Consider the following 16,460-nt stretch of genomic DNA (forward strand, 5'->3'; position numbering starts at 1 on the left):
CATTGCCGAGGTGCTGGTCCAATGTGAGTCGGCATTTGCCGCCCCAAATGAAATACTGAAAGGAATAAGTCCAGACGTAGCAACCCATCGTTTGAATGTAGACAAAGGTGCAACCCCAGTGCGACAGAAAAAGAGAGGACATGCTCCTGAGCGGCAAAAGGCGATTGAAAAAGCAGTGGCGGATTTGCTAAAGTCAGATGCAATTCGAGAAGTCACCTATCCGGAGTGGTTAGCCAATGTGGTGCTAGTAAAAAAGCCAAATGGAACGTACAGAATGTGCGTCGACTTCAAAGATCTGAACAAGGCATGTCCGAAGGATATGTATCCGCTTCCTAACATTGATATATTGGTAGATGGAACTGCAGGATATGAAGCTTTATCATTCACCGACGTGAAATCCAGTTACCATCAGATACCCATGGAGAAGGCGGATGAAATCAAAACATCGTTCATAACTCACCAGGCGACTTATTGCTTCAAGGTGATGCCCTTTGGATTGAAAAACGCGGGAGCAACATACCAGAGGATGATGAACAAGATATTTTCAGACAAATCCGGCGAGAACTTCTCGATCTACGTTGATGACATGATCATCAAAAGCAAGAAAATGCAAGACCACCCGCAGGATATCAAAGAAATCCTGGAAGTGCTAATCAAATATGGCCTCAAATTGAACCCAGAGAAATGCACATTCGGAGCAAGAGCGGGAAAGTTCCTGGGTTTCATTGTTAGCGGCAAGGGAGTTGAGGCGAATCCCGAGAAGGTTAAAGCAGTAATGGAGATGAAAACGCCGAGGAGCATAAGAGAAGTACAGAGACTAAATGGGCGGTTGGTGGCATTAGGGCGATTCATATCATGCTCAGCTAGGAGATGTCTACCTTTCTACAATGCCATCAAAAAATCCAAGTCCTTTGAATGGACGCCGGATTGTCAAGAAGCATTCGAGGGGATAAAGCGATTACTGTGTTATCCGCCCTTAATGAGTAGGCCGGAGGATGGAGAAGATTTATTTCTCTACGTATCCGTCACCAATATGGCGATATGCACTGTGATGGTGCGAGAAGAAGAAGGGCAACAATATCCAGTGTACTACGTGAGCAAAGTCCTGAAGGATGCAGAACTCCGGTATTCGAAGTTGGACAAAATGGCCCTCACAGTGATAACCACGGCGACTAGATTGAAACCATACTTTCAGGCGCATACTATCATTGTGAGAACTGGCATCCCAATGCGAAAGGTATTACAGAAACCTGACGCATCCGGCCGGTTGATGGAATGGTCAATTCGCCTGGGAGAATTCGATATTCGCTATGAAGGGAGACCAGCGCTAAAGAGCCAAGTACTCGCCGATTTCGTGAACGAATTCACCTGGGATGACGATGAATGTCCGAAGGCACAAAAAGAAGAGTGGAGCATGTACACAGATGGGGCATTATCTACAGATGGAGCTGGGCTGGGAGTCGTCATCAAGGGCCCGGAGGTTATTCGCCTGTGCTATGCAGCAAAATTAACTTTCAAAACTACCAATAATGCCGCAGAGTATGAAGCAATGATATGCGGATTGAAGTTGCTCAATGAACTCACCCCAGAAAGAGTGGTAATCTACAGCGATTCCAAACTCATCATAAACCAGATCACAAAAAATTATCTGGTGAAATAGGAGGAGCTAGTAAAATACCATCAGGTGGTCAGCCGATTGACACAAGAGTTAACGCACAAGGGAGTCGTTTGGGAGATGGTGCATGTTCCACGAGGCCAAAATGCAAAAGCTGACGAATTGGCAAAAGCAGCGGCAAGTAGAGAACCATGGAGTCAAAAAGCATGCAACTTGGAAATAAAATCGGCACCAGCATTCGAGGTTGATCAGATTATGATCATCGAGGAACTGGAAGACGATGAAGATTGGCGGATGCCAATCCGTCAATATCTGGAGCAGGGAGATTTGCCGGTTGATAAGAGCTTAGCCAGAAAAATAATTGGGCAGTCGGCACGATATTCAATGCGGGATGGAACTTTGTATCGGAAATCGTACACATGTCCATGGTTGAAATGCGTTAGTCGCAATAAAGGAGACTATGTGCTGCGAGAACTACACGAAGGAATTTGTGGCGCGCACGAAGCTTCGGCGGCATTGGCAAGAAAGGTCAAACTGATGGGATACTACTGGCCCAAGGTGGTGGAAGATTCCCAGAAGATGGTTGCGGAATGTCACAACTGTCAAATCCATGCGAATGAAAAGCATGTTCCCGGAGCTGAACAAATCACTATAATGACGGCGTGGCCATTCGCAACATGGGGAATTGATATAGTGGGTCCATTCCCAGAAACAACAAAGAAAAGGAAGTATTTGATAGTCGCAGTGGACCACTTCAGCAAATGGGTAGAAGCGGAGGCAGTAACCGCACAAACACCTGAGCGAATGATCGAGTTCTTACGAGAGAACATTATCATGCGATTTGGGATCCCGCAGAAGCTTATAACCGACAATGGCACCCAGTTCAACTGTGCCAAGTTCAAAACATACTGCGAAAGCATGGGAATCAAGAATCATTTTTCTTCTATAAACCATCCCCAATCAAATGGTATGCCGGAGGTTACCAACAGGGCCATGGTTCAAGGCATCAAGAAGCGGCTAGGTGACAAAAAAACAAGTTGGGCGGATGAGATACCCCATATGTTGTGGGCATACATAACCTCTCTAAAGGCAGCAACAGGCGAAACACCTTTCTCGCTAGTTTATGGAGCCGAAGCAGTCTTACCTGTTGAAATCAAGTCGCCCACAGATCGGACAATTTATTATTGCGACACACAAAATCCTATCAACATCAGAGATGCTTTGGATTCTGTGGAGGAACGAAGAGAAAAAGCTTACATGCGAATGGCAATGTACCGCAATAGAATCAAGAAATACCATGACAGAAGAGTGCGAAAAGTAATGATCAACGAAAACGACTTGGTCTTGAAAAAAGCAGATAAAATACAGTCTAGAGATGGCAAAGGCAAGCTAGGCGTCAACTAGATCGGGCCATACAAAGTATCCAAGAAGATGGGACCGGCCACTTTCGAAATAGAAGAAATGAGTGGAAAGAAGCTCCCGCGCACCTGGAATCTAGAGAATCTACGCCTATATAGAAAGGCCGAGTAGTTCGAGGAAATGACGAGTACTCTTTTTCCTTTTATGAGTTTTTCCCACTGGGTTTTTTGATAAAAGGTTTTAATGAGGCTTCGATCCCGCACAATTGGTGTACATATGTAATAAAATTTTTCTCGTCATCAATAAAAGTTATTACATTCACTCAGTATGTTACAACAAAATGCGGATTCTTTACAAAAACACATAAATGTGTTGCCTGTTAAAGAAAGGCGGATGCATGATTACGCATCACTCGCAAAAAACCTTAGGGTTAAAATCAAAAACACATAAATGTGTTGCCTGTTAAAGAAAGGCGGATGCTTGATTACGCATCACTCGCAAAAAACCTTAGGGTTAAAATCAAAAACACATAAATGTGTTGCCTGTTAAAGAAAGACGGATGCTTGATTACGTATCACTCGCAAAAAACCTTAGGGTTAAAATCAAAAACACATAAATGTGTTGCCTGTTAAAGAAAGGCGGATGCTTGATTACGTATCACTCGCAAAAAACCTTAGGGTTAAAACCAAAAACACATAAATGTGTTGCCTCTTAAAGAAAGGCGGATGCATGATTACGCATCACTCGCAAAACCTTATGATCAAAACTTATGATTATTTTCGAAAGAAGAATTATAAGTTAAGGCATAAAATTAAGCGAATAAACGAGTACTCAAAATTGCAAAATTGCAAAAAGGGTCTGGCCACCCTAGCTATGAAGAAACACAAATATGGAGTCGGCAAAAGGACAAAGGGCACATATAAAGGGCAAAAAAGTGACAATCACACACATATGAAAAGCAACAACCGAAAGAAAATATATACATCAGAGCGGTTTGTTACATGGTTTTTACATACAAAAGTCCAAATATAAGTTAAGCTATGCTACAGCTTCCTCTCCTTCGCCCCTAATGCCCTCCTGGACTGCGGCGACTCCCTCATCTCCTCCGGTAGGAGGATCTACTTCAAGCGAATCCTCAACCCTTGAATCGGTAACCGCTTCAGTAACCTCTTCGGTGAGAGGTACCTCTTGCACAGGTTGAGAAACGGCTTGGGGTGCCTCTCCTTCTGTGGGCTGAATAGGGATCTCGCAGCTAATCGGAGGATCCTGAAGACTCTTCCAATCTAAGAAGAGTACCTCATCCATATCAGCATCCTCGGCTTCCAGCTTATCCCACTCCCCAGTTAAATCCTTTTCAGGGATGGGAACTTTGGGGCGGTTAAGTACTAGACCCTGATGCCCGTGCTCATAAGCCGCATGAATCCGCTCCCCATACCAGTAGATGCGGGCGCCATCTTCAGCCAAAATCTCCTCAACCCTCTTCTTTTGGGCCTCCTTGAAAGCAGCTAGGTCGTCGAGGGCTTTTTGCAGTTCATCGGACTTGGCCTGAAGGGATTTAAGGGCCTCATCCTTCTCGCCCACGGCCTTCTGACAGGTGCCCTCTAGGACCTTCACCTTCCCTTGGACATCATCATAAAGCGACTTCTGAGTCGCCAATTCCGTACCAAGACTTTCCAACTCCTTGGCTCGCTCTGCATCCCTTCGGAGAATGCCCTCAGCGAAATTGATAATCTGCATATAACACGTCTCACAAATAAAAATGGGCGAATAGAAATATGCGGTTACGATGAACACAAGATATTTGAAAGCGAAGGGCAAAGCAATAATATACCTCTACAGAACGCTTCTCGATCCCTTCCACAGCAGTAGGGAGCGGTACTTGCTCGCGCACACGGGAGGCAGAGGGAAGTCGCCCGAGGACATTGCATATGGAAGATACAATATCCTTGCAAGAGAAGTTCACGGCCAGGCCGAAAGTCCTAGTCCACCATCCGCTAATATCGGGGATTGGCTGCAAAAGCATAAAGAAAAATATCAAGAGAACGGCAGATAGCTCATGAGGAAAAAGTAGCAATACGAGAGGGAGCAGATCAAGATACCTCGTGAATGGGGGTACTGCTCTTTCCTTTAGACGAGGCGGATACAGGTGCGCCGCCAACAGTAAGGGACACAGAAGTATTCTTCTTTTTAGAACGAGAAGACTCTGTATCCGCACTTATCTTCCGCTTCCTGGTTAAAGGAAGATCCTCGGAGGCAGAAGCGGGACCTTGTGAAGCGGAAGCCCTAACCGGGGAAGCCGCCCCAATAGAAGGAATCGTCCCTCCAGAAGGATCCGCCCCTACAACGGAAGCGGTTTCCGTCATCCGCTTCTTTCTTCTCGCCAGGGCTTTAGCCTCCCGATCTGCAGCGATTTGAGAGAAAGGATCACCCCTGCAAAGGGTTAAAAGAACCATCAACTTGGAAATAAAAAGTACCTTGCACAAAAACGCGATAAGGAATATAGACAACGCGATCCCCCTCGCGGTACGCAATCGCTACTCGGCTCCTTAGCATATGAAAGGCCTGATCGTATGTCCATACAAAAGGAGGAGTGCTCTTCAGGAACTTGATAACGGCGGATTCTTCCTTGCTGGGATACCCGAAGTTCAAACTCTTTACGTTGGGTCGGCTCCAGCAACGAAGGAAGTTCAGGTTTTCCTCATTAAACTTGATAAAAAAGTAAGATCGATCCCACTCGCGGATCTTGTTCAGCTTTTCGTCAAAACCATAGTATCCGCTCTGGCGGATGAAAGTGAAATACCCCGCCGAGCTTTTGAAATGGTGGAGCTTGGAGAAGATTTTGGGCGAAAAGGGAACCTCCAAACAATCCGTCAAGAATTTGTCCAGAGTCAAATCGGCCCAGCCGTTAGGATGCAATTGCCCGGGCGCGATTCCGTAACCGCCTAGGACGGAAGCAATCTCATCCGCCAGCGGATAAGTGAAGCCGCAGATAATCTGGGCCACGAAAATAGTGAAGTACCCCTTTGGGTAATCGCCCGATCCCCTATCCTCCCCAGGAATGATAGTCTCGAGACCTCGGAGCCAGGGATAATGCTCCCGCAAATCATCGATTGTCTCTTGACAAACCAGACTTCCCGACCTGTCCTTCTTTGGTAACAAACGAGGGGTTGGGACAGGTGGCGGAATCAACTTTTTGGGGTCAAAACCTAAACCCTCGTCGGTTGTATTCGCCAGATGAAGGAAGTCGGCTGGATGAGAATTACACCCGGGAGAGCTGGTTGAAGCTTCCTCAACCATCTCTTCGACCTCGTTAGAGACCTCGCGGACATAATCGTCGTCAAACGGCGCGAAGTCGAGGTCTGACATGATTGATAAAAGGAAAACAGAAGCAAAAAGCCGAACAAGGAACAAATATGAAAAGAAAAACTTACATGAAAAAGACAACACAGTGAAGTGACGGGATTAAGAGGTCAACGCCGGAAAAGAAGTAACGGAATTAAAAGGTCGACGCCGGAGAAAACGAAAGAGGGGAAATGCACAAATTCAAAACTTTGAAATAATCGGACAAAGACGAAGCGTCCCCTATAAAAAGACCCTAAAAGGGCTCTTGCTAGACCAAGGGGGAGGCATGTGATAACCCGCGAAGCCCAAAACGGGTTATATTCATTTCGCAAGCCCAGCCCATATTAAAGCCCCATGGGCTAAGATTGGACGGGACCCGAATGAAGGAAGCGGGCGCAGCGAGTAAACCGCCCCGAATTCCTAAACGGAGCGTCAAGACTCCCACTCAGAACCACGTTCGTTGCCATGAAAGCCATGAAAGGGACATGGCCTAAAAAGGGATAACCGCCCTTAGAACGTGGCCCACTAAGGAGTAACCGCCCTCGGCGGTTACCCAAAAAACACCTATAAAAGGTCTTAAGAATAAGGAGGAGGTACGTTCACATTTTTTCCCACAAAGCTATTATAGACTCATTTTTACAAAATCTGACTTGATCGTCCGGTTTTGTTTTTCAGGTAACTCCGGCAAAGAATATCAAAGCGGATCCAGCAAGTTATCAGGTAGATTTTCTGAAGCGCTATCTCTGTATACCAAGATGCTAAGAACAGAAACTAAACCGGACAACTTCACTTTTGCGTGTCTTATTCGAGCGTGCTATGAAAACTTTGATCTTGATGGTCTAAGGATCGTCCATGGAGGAGTTATTGTTTCTGGTTTTGGACTGAATTCTGTTTGTTGTAGTGCGCTTGTGACAGCATATTCAAAATTGAGTAATGTGAGTGAAGCAAGCCGTGTTTTTTCTGGGATTATTGACCCAGATTTGGTTCTCTTGAATTCTATGATATCTGGTTATACTTATTGTGGATTTTGGGATGCAGGGGTGCGTTTGTTTGATCAGATGCGAAAAACTAGGAAGCAGCAGCCAGATGGGTACACTTTGGTTGGCCTTATCTCGGGTTTAATGGATATTAGCCTTCTTGGACTTGGCCAAGGGGTTCATGGCTTTTGCTTGAAAAGTGGTTTTGATTCTAATGCATACGTAGGCAGTGCACTTGTAAGCATGTATTCAAGATTCAAGTGTATGAATTCAGCTTATGGTGTTTTTAGCAGTTTATCTCAGCCTGATTTAGTAGCATGGTCTTCTTTGATTACCGGATATTCTCAGTCTGGATACTATAAGGAGGCATTGTTATTCTATAGGCATATGAATGATGAAGGTAAAAGGGCAGATCCCATTTTGATTTCCAGTATATTCGTAGCTGCTGCTCAATCATCAGCCTTAGTAATTGGCAGCTCGATACATGCTTATGTTCTTCGACATGGATTCGAAGCTAATGTCATGGTTTCTTCTGTTCTTATAGATATGTATTTGAAATGTGGATTTGTGGAATTGGGAATTCGTGTTTTTGAGAGTACACCCATTAGAAATGTTGTTTCCTACAATTCAGTAATTTCAGGTCTTGGTTTGCACGGATATGCTGCTAAGGCTTTCATACTGTTTGAGGAGATGCTGGATAAAGGATTGAAACCTGATGAATCTACATTCTCTGCTCTCCTTTGCACTTGCTGTCATGCTGGCCTTGTGAAAAATGGCCAGGAATTTTTCAGGAGAATGATGGATGAGTTTTGCATCTCACCTAGAACTGAGCATTATGTTCACATTGTAAAGCTCCTAGGGATGGCAGGTGAGTTGGAAGAAGCATACAATTTTATCTTGTCCTTGATGCAACCAGTGGATTCTGGAATTTGGGGAGCGCTGTTGTCATGCTGTGACATTCATGGGAATTCTGAGTTGGCAGAAATTGCATCTCAACAGCTTTTTGATAAGGAGCCCGAAAAAGGTGTTTATAGAGTAATGCTTTCCAACATTTATGCTGGCAAAGGGAAGTGGAACAATGCCAAGACGACAAGAGATGAGATCGAAAATGTTGAAGTAAGCAAAATGCCTGGAATTAGCTGGATTCGAGGCAGTTTCAGTCAATGAGTGAAATGTCAAGTAAATGGTTTCTGTGATCCTCTTCAAATAAGATTTTGCTCAGGATGATTAACCACAAGTATAGCCCTTGTTCAAGTAACTCTACAACTGACTATTTATGTCCTATGGGATCCCTTACATTCCCTCTTCCTGTGGTTTAGTTTCATTTCTCCAGTTAATGTACATGACCGCAGGCACAGATAAGTTTCTTCTTATTCTATGGAGGACTCTTATCAATTGAATTGTGATATTGATATTTGCAGTAAGGATTCTATACGTTTTCTGTTCCTGTAAATATATCCACTAAAAGTGGGAGTACATGTCAACTGATACATTTTACGTTAGGAGAGAAATTTTAGAGACTAAGGTATTGCACAGGGTGTAACAGTTCATTATTTTTCTCTGGTTCTTTTTTCTAGTACTACCTTTTATATAGAGGAGTTTCCATATTTTTCACCGTTGTTTTGCTTGCTATTTAAAACATAGTTGCATAGCATTTGTAATTTTTTTTTTTAGTTATACAGTTATACTAAATTGCTTCTGGATCTGCACCATATATTAGAATATGGATCTGGGAATATGATCAAAATATTTGTTATCAGGTTGTTTCAGTTCACCATGAGTTGACATGATATTCCTAGATTTTCCCCATTAACAACAAGCAGCAGTAAAAATACAGTCCATAAATAAGTGTGTAATAACAAGCAAAAACATACATAAGTTTAAGTGGAACATCATCATAACAATTTATAATTGTTTGTCTGATGAAACAAATTTAACATGCTACTAACCCAGAAGTATATTCTTCAGATATTACTAGGGGATTTGGTGGCAAGGGTGGGAGCTTGCCAACTGACTCACCAGGGACATGGGGATGAATGATATTCTTGGAATGTTCTTGATCTTGTGATTTTCCTCTCCACCATCAGGTTTTAGCCTTTCTGCATGTTCATCAAGCAAAGGCAGCAGATCCAATTGCTTCAAAGTAGAGACAAACTGCAAACCTTCAGGGAGCATCCTTAGACGCAAGCAGTTGTGGAAGTGGAGATATAGTAAGCTTGGCAGTGCTCCTTCTTCAAGCTCTATCCATTCCTCAAGAACATGAGAAGAAATGCTGAGAACCTCAAGCTTCGGGAATCCGCCAGCTTTGCAGAATTCTTTCCCCAGCTGCCTTGCATCATAAGCATGCCACAATGTCAAATCCCGCAAATTAGGTAGCAGCTGAAGAACTAATGTTGGGTTCTCGGATAAATGAGAAAAACCTAGTCTTATCTTTGTAAGGTTTTCCATTAAGCCAAACCAGCTAGGCACTTTTTCTAGGTTACCCTCTAGGCGTAGTTTCCTGAGAAGAGGTGGAGGCGAGAATGACTCCGCGAGAAAAAGGTTTTCCCTGAAACCACACTTTGCTTCCAAAGACAAGGAAAGAAGACCTTGCATCTTACTTATAGAGGCAGATAGCTGATTGATATTTTCTTCAGAAACATCCATCACACCCAGCTTTCTAAGTTGAGTCAGTTCGTTTAATTCCTCTGCAACACCAGCATGAACCCCAGTGATTGTCAAGAGGTTTCTTAATCTACCTATTCCTCTGGGTAATTTCACCCCAGAAACACTTATGTTCTTAAACATTTTGAGATGCCTTAGTCTTTTAAGACTTATGATCTCATCTGATAGTGCTGATAGACGCCCACACCACCTGATATCTAAAGTCTGCAGTGCTCGGAGTCTACCAATTCTTGCTGGAAGCTCAGTTAGGTTGGTGTGTTTCAAACCAAGATATGTTAGGTGGAGAAGATCTTCTACTTCATCTGGTAAGCTCTTAATTTTGGTATCTTCTAGATCTAGCACCCGTAAGAATTTCGCCCATGTCAAATCCAGCCAATTCTCTTCTACATGTTCTTGATTTCCAATTATAAATAAAGAGTGAGGATGGAGATTGCTTAAATTATGCCCAATTTTCATCAGGTCTGAAGTTAAAACACGACGTGCAATAGGGGGGATATTCACATCTGAATCAGCCTGAGCAATTGTAAACTTTTCTTGAAGGAGCACACGATAAGGGGAAGAAACGGTGAGTTTTGTTCCATTCCCTGGATGCTTGTCCTTCACTTCAAGCATTCCCTGGCTAATCAGCTCATTTAAATTTTTTTCTGCTACGTCCTCCAATATTAGTCCTGTGTTTTCTTGTATCAGACCTTCAGCTACCAACAACCTAATTAACTTACCCTTGCCTATCCAGCAATTCTCAGGGAATATACAACAATAAAGCAAAGAAGATTTAAGATAATAAGGTAAATTGTTGTACTTTAAGTTGAATGGAACAGAGGAAGATGCAGATGATGTCTGATCATTTTGCTGCTCATTGAATTGTTCCATATGATCTCCAATCTCTTTCTCCTGTCCTTCAATGGTGTTGGAGCAATGATCCGCTTGCCTTTCTTCCTCACCATCTTTCTCTTCTTTGTCTTGTTCAATTATGGTTGAAACGTTGAGCTGTGTAATTCCGTGGACAATTTCAGCAAGGTGATCTTGTGTCTTCTGCAGCTCACCCGTGGAACATTCTGTCAAAATGGTGTTTGAGCAATGATCCGTTTGCCCTTCTTCCTCGTGATCTTCTTTCTCTTTCTTGTCTTGTTCAATCATGGTGGGACTGTTGATCTGTGTAATTGTGTGGACAATTTCAGCAAGATGATTTTGTGTCTTCTGCAGCTCACTCCTGAAACGTTCTGTCAAAGCCAACCTATCTGACTCAGTTTGCTGATCAATCTGGATGATGAACTGGTCAACCTGATCATCCATCTCAGAAACTAAAGGTATAAGGTCATTGACCCATGTATGAAAAGCAGCATCACTTTCTGCGTTGCCTCTGCATCGAAAGAAATCACCAATCTGCTCTAGTGAGCCTCTTATGCCTTGTATCTGATTAACAAAGCCGTTGAAGGTCTCGGTTTCATGAAGTAACAGGGACTCTAATCTCCGCGAGTAGAAGTTAACCTGAGCCTCTGCCATTTCTGTCAATTTCCAGAGGAGGAGGTAAACAAGATACTGGAATATAAATTTGAGGTTTTACACTAAAATATTGAAATGCAAAGTCTTTGGTTAAGTCATCAATCTTGTCTGTCTCCTTTTGGCCTGTTGCATAGTTTAATATGGGGAAGAAAGAAATCATTGAAAAAGAAAATGGCCAAATGTTGGCTCCATTTTCATTTGACTTGATGACGGAAACTTCAAGGAAAGAAAAAAAAAAGAATATATTATAGGTTCCATGCCAAATTAAGTAATCTCTTGAAACATTTGAGCTCTAATTAGTACTAGCACCTTATAAAAAAGCTCCTGTAAGACAAAACAAAAACGGATATGGCCTTTATCTTTGTACATGATTACTTGCTTATTTGTATGTCATGGTATGTGAATAAATTAGAGAGTTCTTATTCGTTTTTGAAAAATGGTGAATTCAGTAATATGAATCCGAAATCCTTTACATTAACATAAACCCTTTTAATGTTTTGTTGTTTAAACTGCAGGAAGACTTAAAGATGTCACTGAAGAACCAATAATTGGTCATGCCTCTGAAGCCACTGCTCTCCTTGTGGAATCTTGCACCAAAGAAGAAGGTACATTGACTGCAATGCTTCCGATCCATGACAACTCTCACTTCAATCTGCGAGACATAACATTTATAAAGTTAGGCTTCATTATAGATAACTTGCTTGTCTTCTTGCGGTGTGCAAAAGCTGCAGTACGTCAAGCAATGGTATTTTCTGCTTCTGAAATAGTTTCCACCGATGGATTCTGCATATACTATTATTTGGGTACATCTCTTCACTAACATAATTTTCCCACAAGGAGTAAGAGAATGACTATGTGCCTTCTACTGTTATTCTGTAGCAACTTGAGTGCGGTTTTATTCATGGAATAAATTAGCAATAAAATAGCTATTTCTAGGGAGAAGGGCCAAATATAACCCTAACTTTCGGTGAAATTTAACCCTAACGTTTCAAGCGAAATGCAGATTTAGTCTAACTTAAGCAAGCATCGAAAATTTGAAACGACTGGATTGATAAATTGAAACAGTTTCGTATATTTTTTTTTGTTGATTTTTGTAACTATATTAATAACATAGTAAATATTGTAGACAATTTAACAATTTTTTTTTTTTTTTTTTTTTTATGATTACTTTATATGTAGCGGATTTAGTGTTTAGTATTTTAACAGAATTTTTGTAATTTTGTTAATAATACACTAAATATCTTAGAGAAAATTATTATTTGGAGTTATGAAGTGATAAATTAAATACCAGTCAAACTAACTTTTTCTAATTTTCGACAACGTAGGGCAAAAATTGATCTTGCTTGAAAATGTTAGGGTTAAATTTTCACAATGTCATATGTTAAAGCTAAATATGCACTTCACTTAAAACGTTAGTGTTAAATTTGTTTTTTTATCCCATATTTCTAGAGAATTCTTATTCCGCCATTTAGTTCATTTATTTCATAGAATTTGTATCCATAATTGGTGGAATAGAGATGCTTTAGTTTAACCTGCGAATAGATATTTCATAATTAATATTTTGTTTAATTCCAAAATTACGTCTCTTATATCTGTAGATCATCTTTTTTGCATTTCACGTGAAAAACGTGGAAAATGATAAAAAACGGAGAAATGTGATCTTAGAGAATGTGTGTAGATAACTGAGTCATTAACAAAATCACTATATGGTATAATTTTTCTATACCTTCTTTTGATGACATGCTAGACCAACTAAGTAGTATGAAGGTGTTTTCATATATAGATATAAGGAGCAGATATCATCATATCCGGATTAATGTAAGGTGCGAATGAAAGACTGCTTTCAAAACAGAAGATGGATTGTACAAGTGGCTAGTGATGCCGTTCGGTTTAATAAATGCACAAAGAACTTTTATGCAGTTGATGAACCAAGAGTGTTATGCCAAGTGATTGGAAAGTTTGTGGTTGTCTATTTTGAGATATACTGTTACATAATAAACCCTAGAGGAGCATAAGGAGAATTTAGGGTTGTACTTGGTTTACTGATGGGGAACCAACATATGGGCATTGCCTTATTGACAATGAATTCATATTATACACAGACCATCATGTTTTGAAGTATTTGGGAAATCATGCACTTTAAGGGTTAAATGAATTCAAAATGGCCTGCTTTTGTAGATAAGTTCTCTTGTAAACTTATCTATATTCATTACGTAGTCAGAATAAGTTGACAGATGCTCTAAGTCGAAGGGTGAACGTGCTCAAGACCTTAGTCTTGGAGATTAATCCTTTAAACATCTGAAAAATAATTACTATAATGATTCAAAATTTTGCAACATCTAAGAGAAGTGTTTGGCCAAGCGTCATGAGGGCGAGTTATATCTAATGGATGGTATTGGATGAAGGAAATCATCATTGCTGACGGAGTACTACCATCCAAGAGAAAGTTATTCGAGATCTACATATGAATGAAGTTTATCGAATTTTTTTGACTGAAACAAGACGTTCGAGGCTATGAGTTCACAATTTTTTGGCCTAAGATGAGGAGGGACGCGTCATACCTGGTGGAAATATGTTGCGTCGGTCAAATTGCAAAGTGTCATGCTCAAAATGCAGGTTTACATATGACATTTTCCTATTTCATATTGCATTTGGGAGGATTTATCCATGGACTTTGTGTTGGGTCATCCTAGAACTCAGAAAGGAATGGATTCAATCTTCATAGTTGTGGATCAATTTTGAAGATGGTGCATTTCCTTCCTTGTAGAAAATGAATAATACCTCTACAAACAACAACAACAACAACAAAGCCTTAGTCCCGAAATGATTCGGGGTCGGCTAACATGAACCATCATATAAAACCGTGAAAATCAAGTCGTGTCAGCGACACAGATTCGCTCCCTCCACTCCGTCCTATCCACTACCATATTTTCCTCAATTCCCAATAAACTCATATCACTCTCGATCACCCTCCTCCAAGTTTGCTTAGGTCTTCCCCTACCCCTCACCACTACATCCCTTTGCCACTCTTCGGTTCTCCTAACCGGCGCATCAAGCGCTCTACGTCTCACATGGCCAAACCACCTTAGTCGGTTTTCTCTCATTTTATTCTCAATAGATGTAACCCCTACTTTTGTCCTAATTATTTCATTACGCACCCGGTCCTTTCTCGTGTGACCACACATCCATCTCAACATACGCATCTCCGCCACCGACATCTTATGAATAATACCTCTACCATAACAAAATTGTTCTTCAGAGCCACAGTTCCTAATATGACTGTTTCAAACAAAGACACTAAGTTTCTTAGTCAATTTTGGCAAACCCTTTAGGCATTGTTTGATTCATCCCTGAAGTTTAGCACCACTTCACATCCTCAACCCGATGGTCTGACGAAGGCTGTGAATGAAACGTTAGGAAACTTTTTGAAAAGCATTTGAAAGGACAAGCCAATTACTTGGGATTTTGCAGTTGCACAAGCCAAGTTTTCTCATAATGCAGTAATACATTCGGTTATTGGACGACCACCTTTCAAAGTTGTAAATACCAAGGTGCCGAACCACACCCACCTCGCAAAAATTTATACAGGGGTTAAGTCGAACGTCTCAGCTAAAAGGCCAGCCCAAGAGATCAACCAAATTCATGGAGAACTACGAGATAAGTTGGAAAAAGGAACAATCCCAAAGTAAAAAAGAAGGTTGATGAACATTAAAGATCTATAGTTTGTTTGAGTAAAGAAAGGTTAGCAAGTGCCCCCAAACCCCAAAAGTGTGTACCTTACAAACTTGTGAAGAATTTATGGTCGAATGCTTATGTTGTTGAACTTCTGAATTAGTAGGGAAGGCATCAACATCCTTCAACATGAAAGACACCCATCTACAACGCAAATGAACCCCTCAACTATCCACCAGACAACTTGGAGTTCAACTTTTTTCAAGAAATGATGAATGATGGAGACATCTCCTGTGAAGAGATTAAGAAAAGAGAACATGGACTATAGAGGACCGAATTTATGAGACAGAAGGAAGGAGAACTGGATAAACAAAGGACAGATGACTCACGAATGAGGATCGAAAGGTTTCTTTGAACCTATAAAGGTTGAAGGTTCGGCTAAACGAAGTGAAATCGAACGTAGTGAGGAGATTCGAATGCTAGCAGATTCCTTACAAAAGCTTATAGGATATTTTTGTCATTTTATGTTTTTACTTCACTACGAAGTATTCAGGTTATTTTTTAATTAGTGCAATCTTTTGTTGTGGCTTTGGTCGTTTCATTTTTGTAATCTAGAGTTTTGAACCAATCCTATAAATTTGTAAGTTTTCCTTTGTAGAAAAATCAATCTTGCATCAATAAAATATTACCACAGTTAAAGGTTCAACTTGTAACACCATGGTCCAATAACATATGTATATTGTCTGTTTTGGTCCAAATCCAATCTATTAGCTTTTATGACTTTCAAACACGTCTAAATGTATTGGAAATACACCTTACTCATATTATTGAGTCACTCCCTCTCCATTTCCAATGTCGAGTTCTGTTCATTTCTTTCCATATCGATATCCTTTAGGATCGCTTCTTTTTCAGACTTTCTACTCGGCGCCACTCACTCCAAACTGGGTCATTACGGTCCTAACAGCTCTGTCTTGTTCGTTCTCTAACCAACGCATCGTACGTGGAGAGTTAGCTTTGATACCAATTGTAAAATCCTATTCAAATATCCGTTTTGATTCGAATATAGCACCTTAGACCTCACAACTTTAAAACACGTCTACATGTATTAAATACACACTTTACTAATATATCGAGTCACTTCTTTCCCATTTCCGATGTGTGATTCAATTCCTTCCTACACTCATTGTCATTCTCTAGTGCTGCTCTTTGCTCATGTATTCTATCCCAACATCTTCCATTTCAGACAAGAGCATCACACAATCTTTGTTTGAAGAACTAATTAAGTTTCTTCTGTATCTTCCTTCAAGTTAAATTTTAATTTTTTTTTA

General features: G+C 41.1%; 2 protein-coding genes across 2 annotated transcripts; one reads left to right on the forward strand and one right to left on the reverse strand.

Annotated features, from left to right (window-relative positions):
• The first annotated feature begins 6,951 nt into the window (after positions 1-6,951).
• LOC136229985 (putative pentatricopeptide repeat-containing protein At1g64310) lies at positions 6,952-8,474 on the forward strand. The gene has a single exon (XM_066018883.1). It carries the CDS (start codon positions 7,072-7,074, stop codon positions 8,458-8,460), a length of 1,389 nt encoding a protein of 462 aa, XP_065874955.1. The 5' UTR covers positions 6,952-7,071; the 3' UTR covers positions 8,461-8,474.
• A 792-nt stretch (positions 8,475-9,266) lies between these two features.
• LOC136229977 (disease resistance protein RPM1-like) lies at positions 9,267-11,945 on the reverse strand. The gene has a single exon (XM_066018868.1). The coding sequence runs from the start codon at positions 11,458-11,460 to the stop codon at positions 9,268-9,270; it is 2,193 nt and encodes a 730-aa protein (XP_065874940.1). The 5' UTR covers positions 11,461-11,945; the 3' UTR covers position 9,267.
• Positions 11,946-16,460: the final 4,515 nt, after the last annotated feature.

The sequence above is a fragment of the Euphorbia lathyris genome, chromosome 1 (assembly GCF_963576675.1).
Source record: "Euphorbia lathyris chromosome 1, ddEupLath1.1, whole genome shotgun sequence".
Lineage (NCBI taxonomy): Eukaryota > Viridiplantae > Streptophyta > Magnoliopsida > Malpighiales > Euphorbiaceae > Euphorbia > Euphorbia lathyris.

Bases quoted from the DNA above. Each gene is read 5' to 3' on its own strand.
- LOC136229985 (XM_066018883.1), top strand. From the start codon at position 7,072: ATGCTAAGAACAGAAACTAAACCGGACAACTTCACTTTTGCGTGTCTT.
- LOC136229977 (XM_066018868.1), bottom strand. From the start codon at position 11,460: ATGGCAGAGGCTCAGGTTAACTTCTACTCGCGGAGATTAGAGTCCCTG.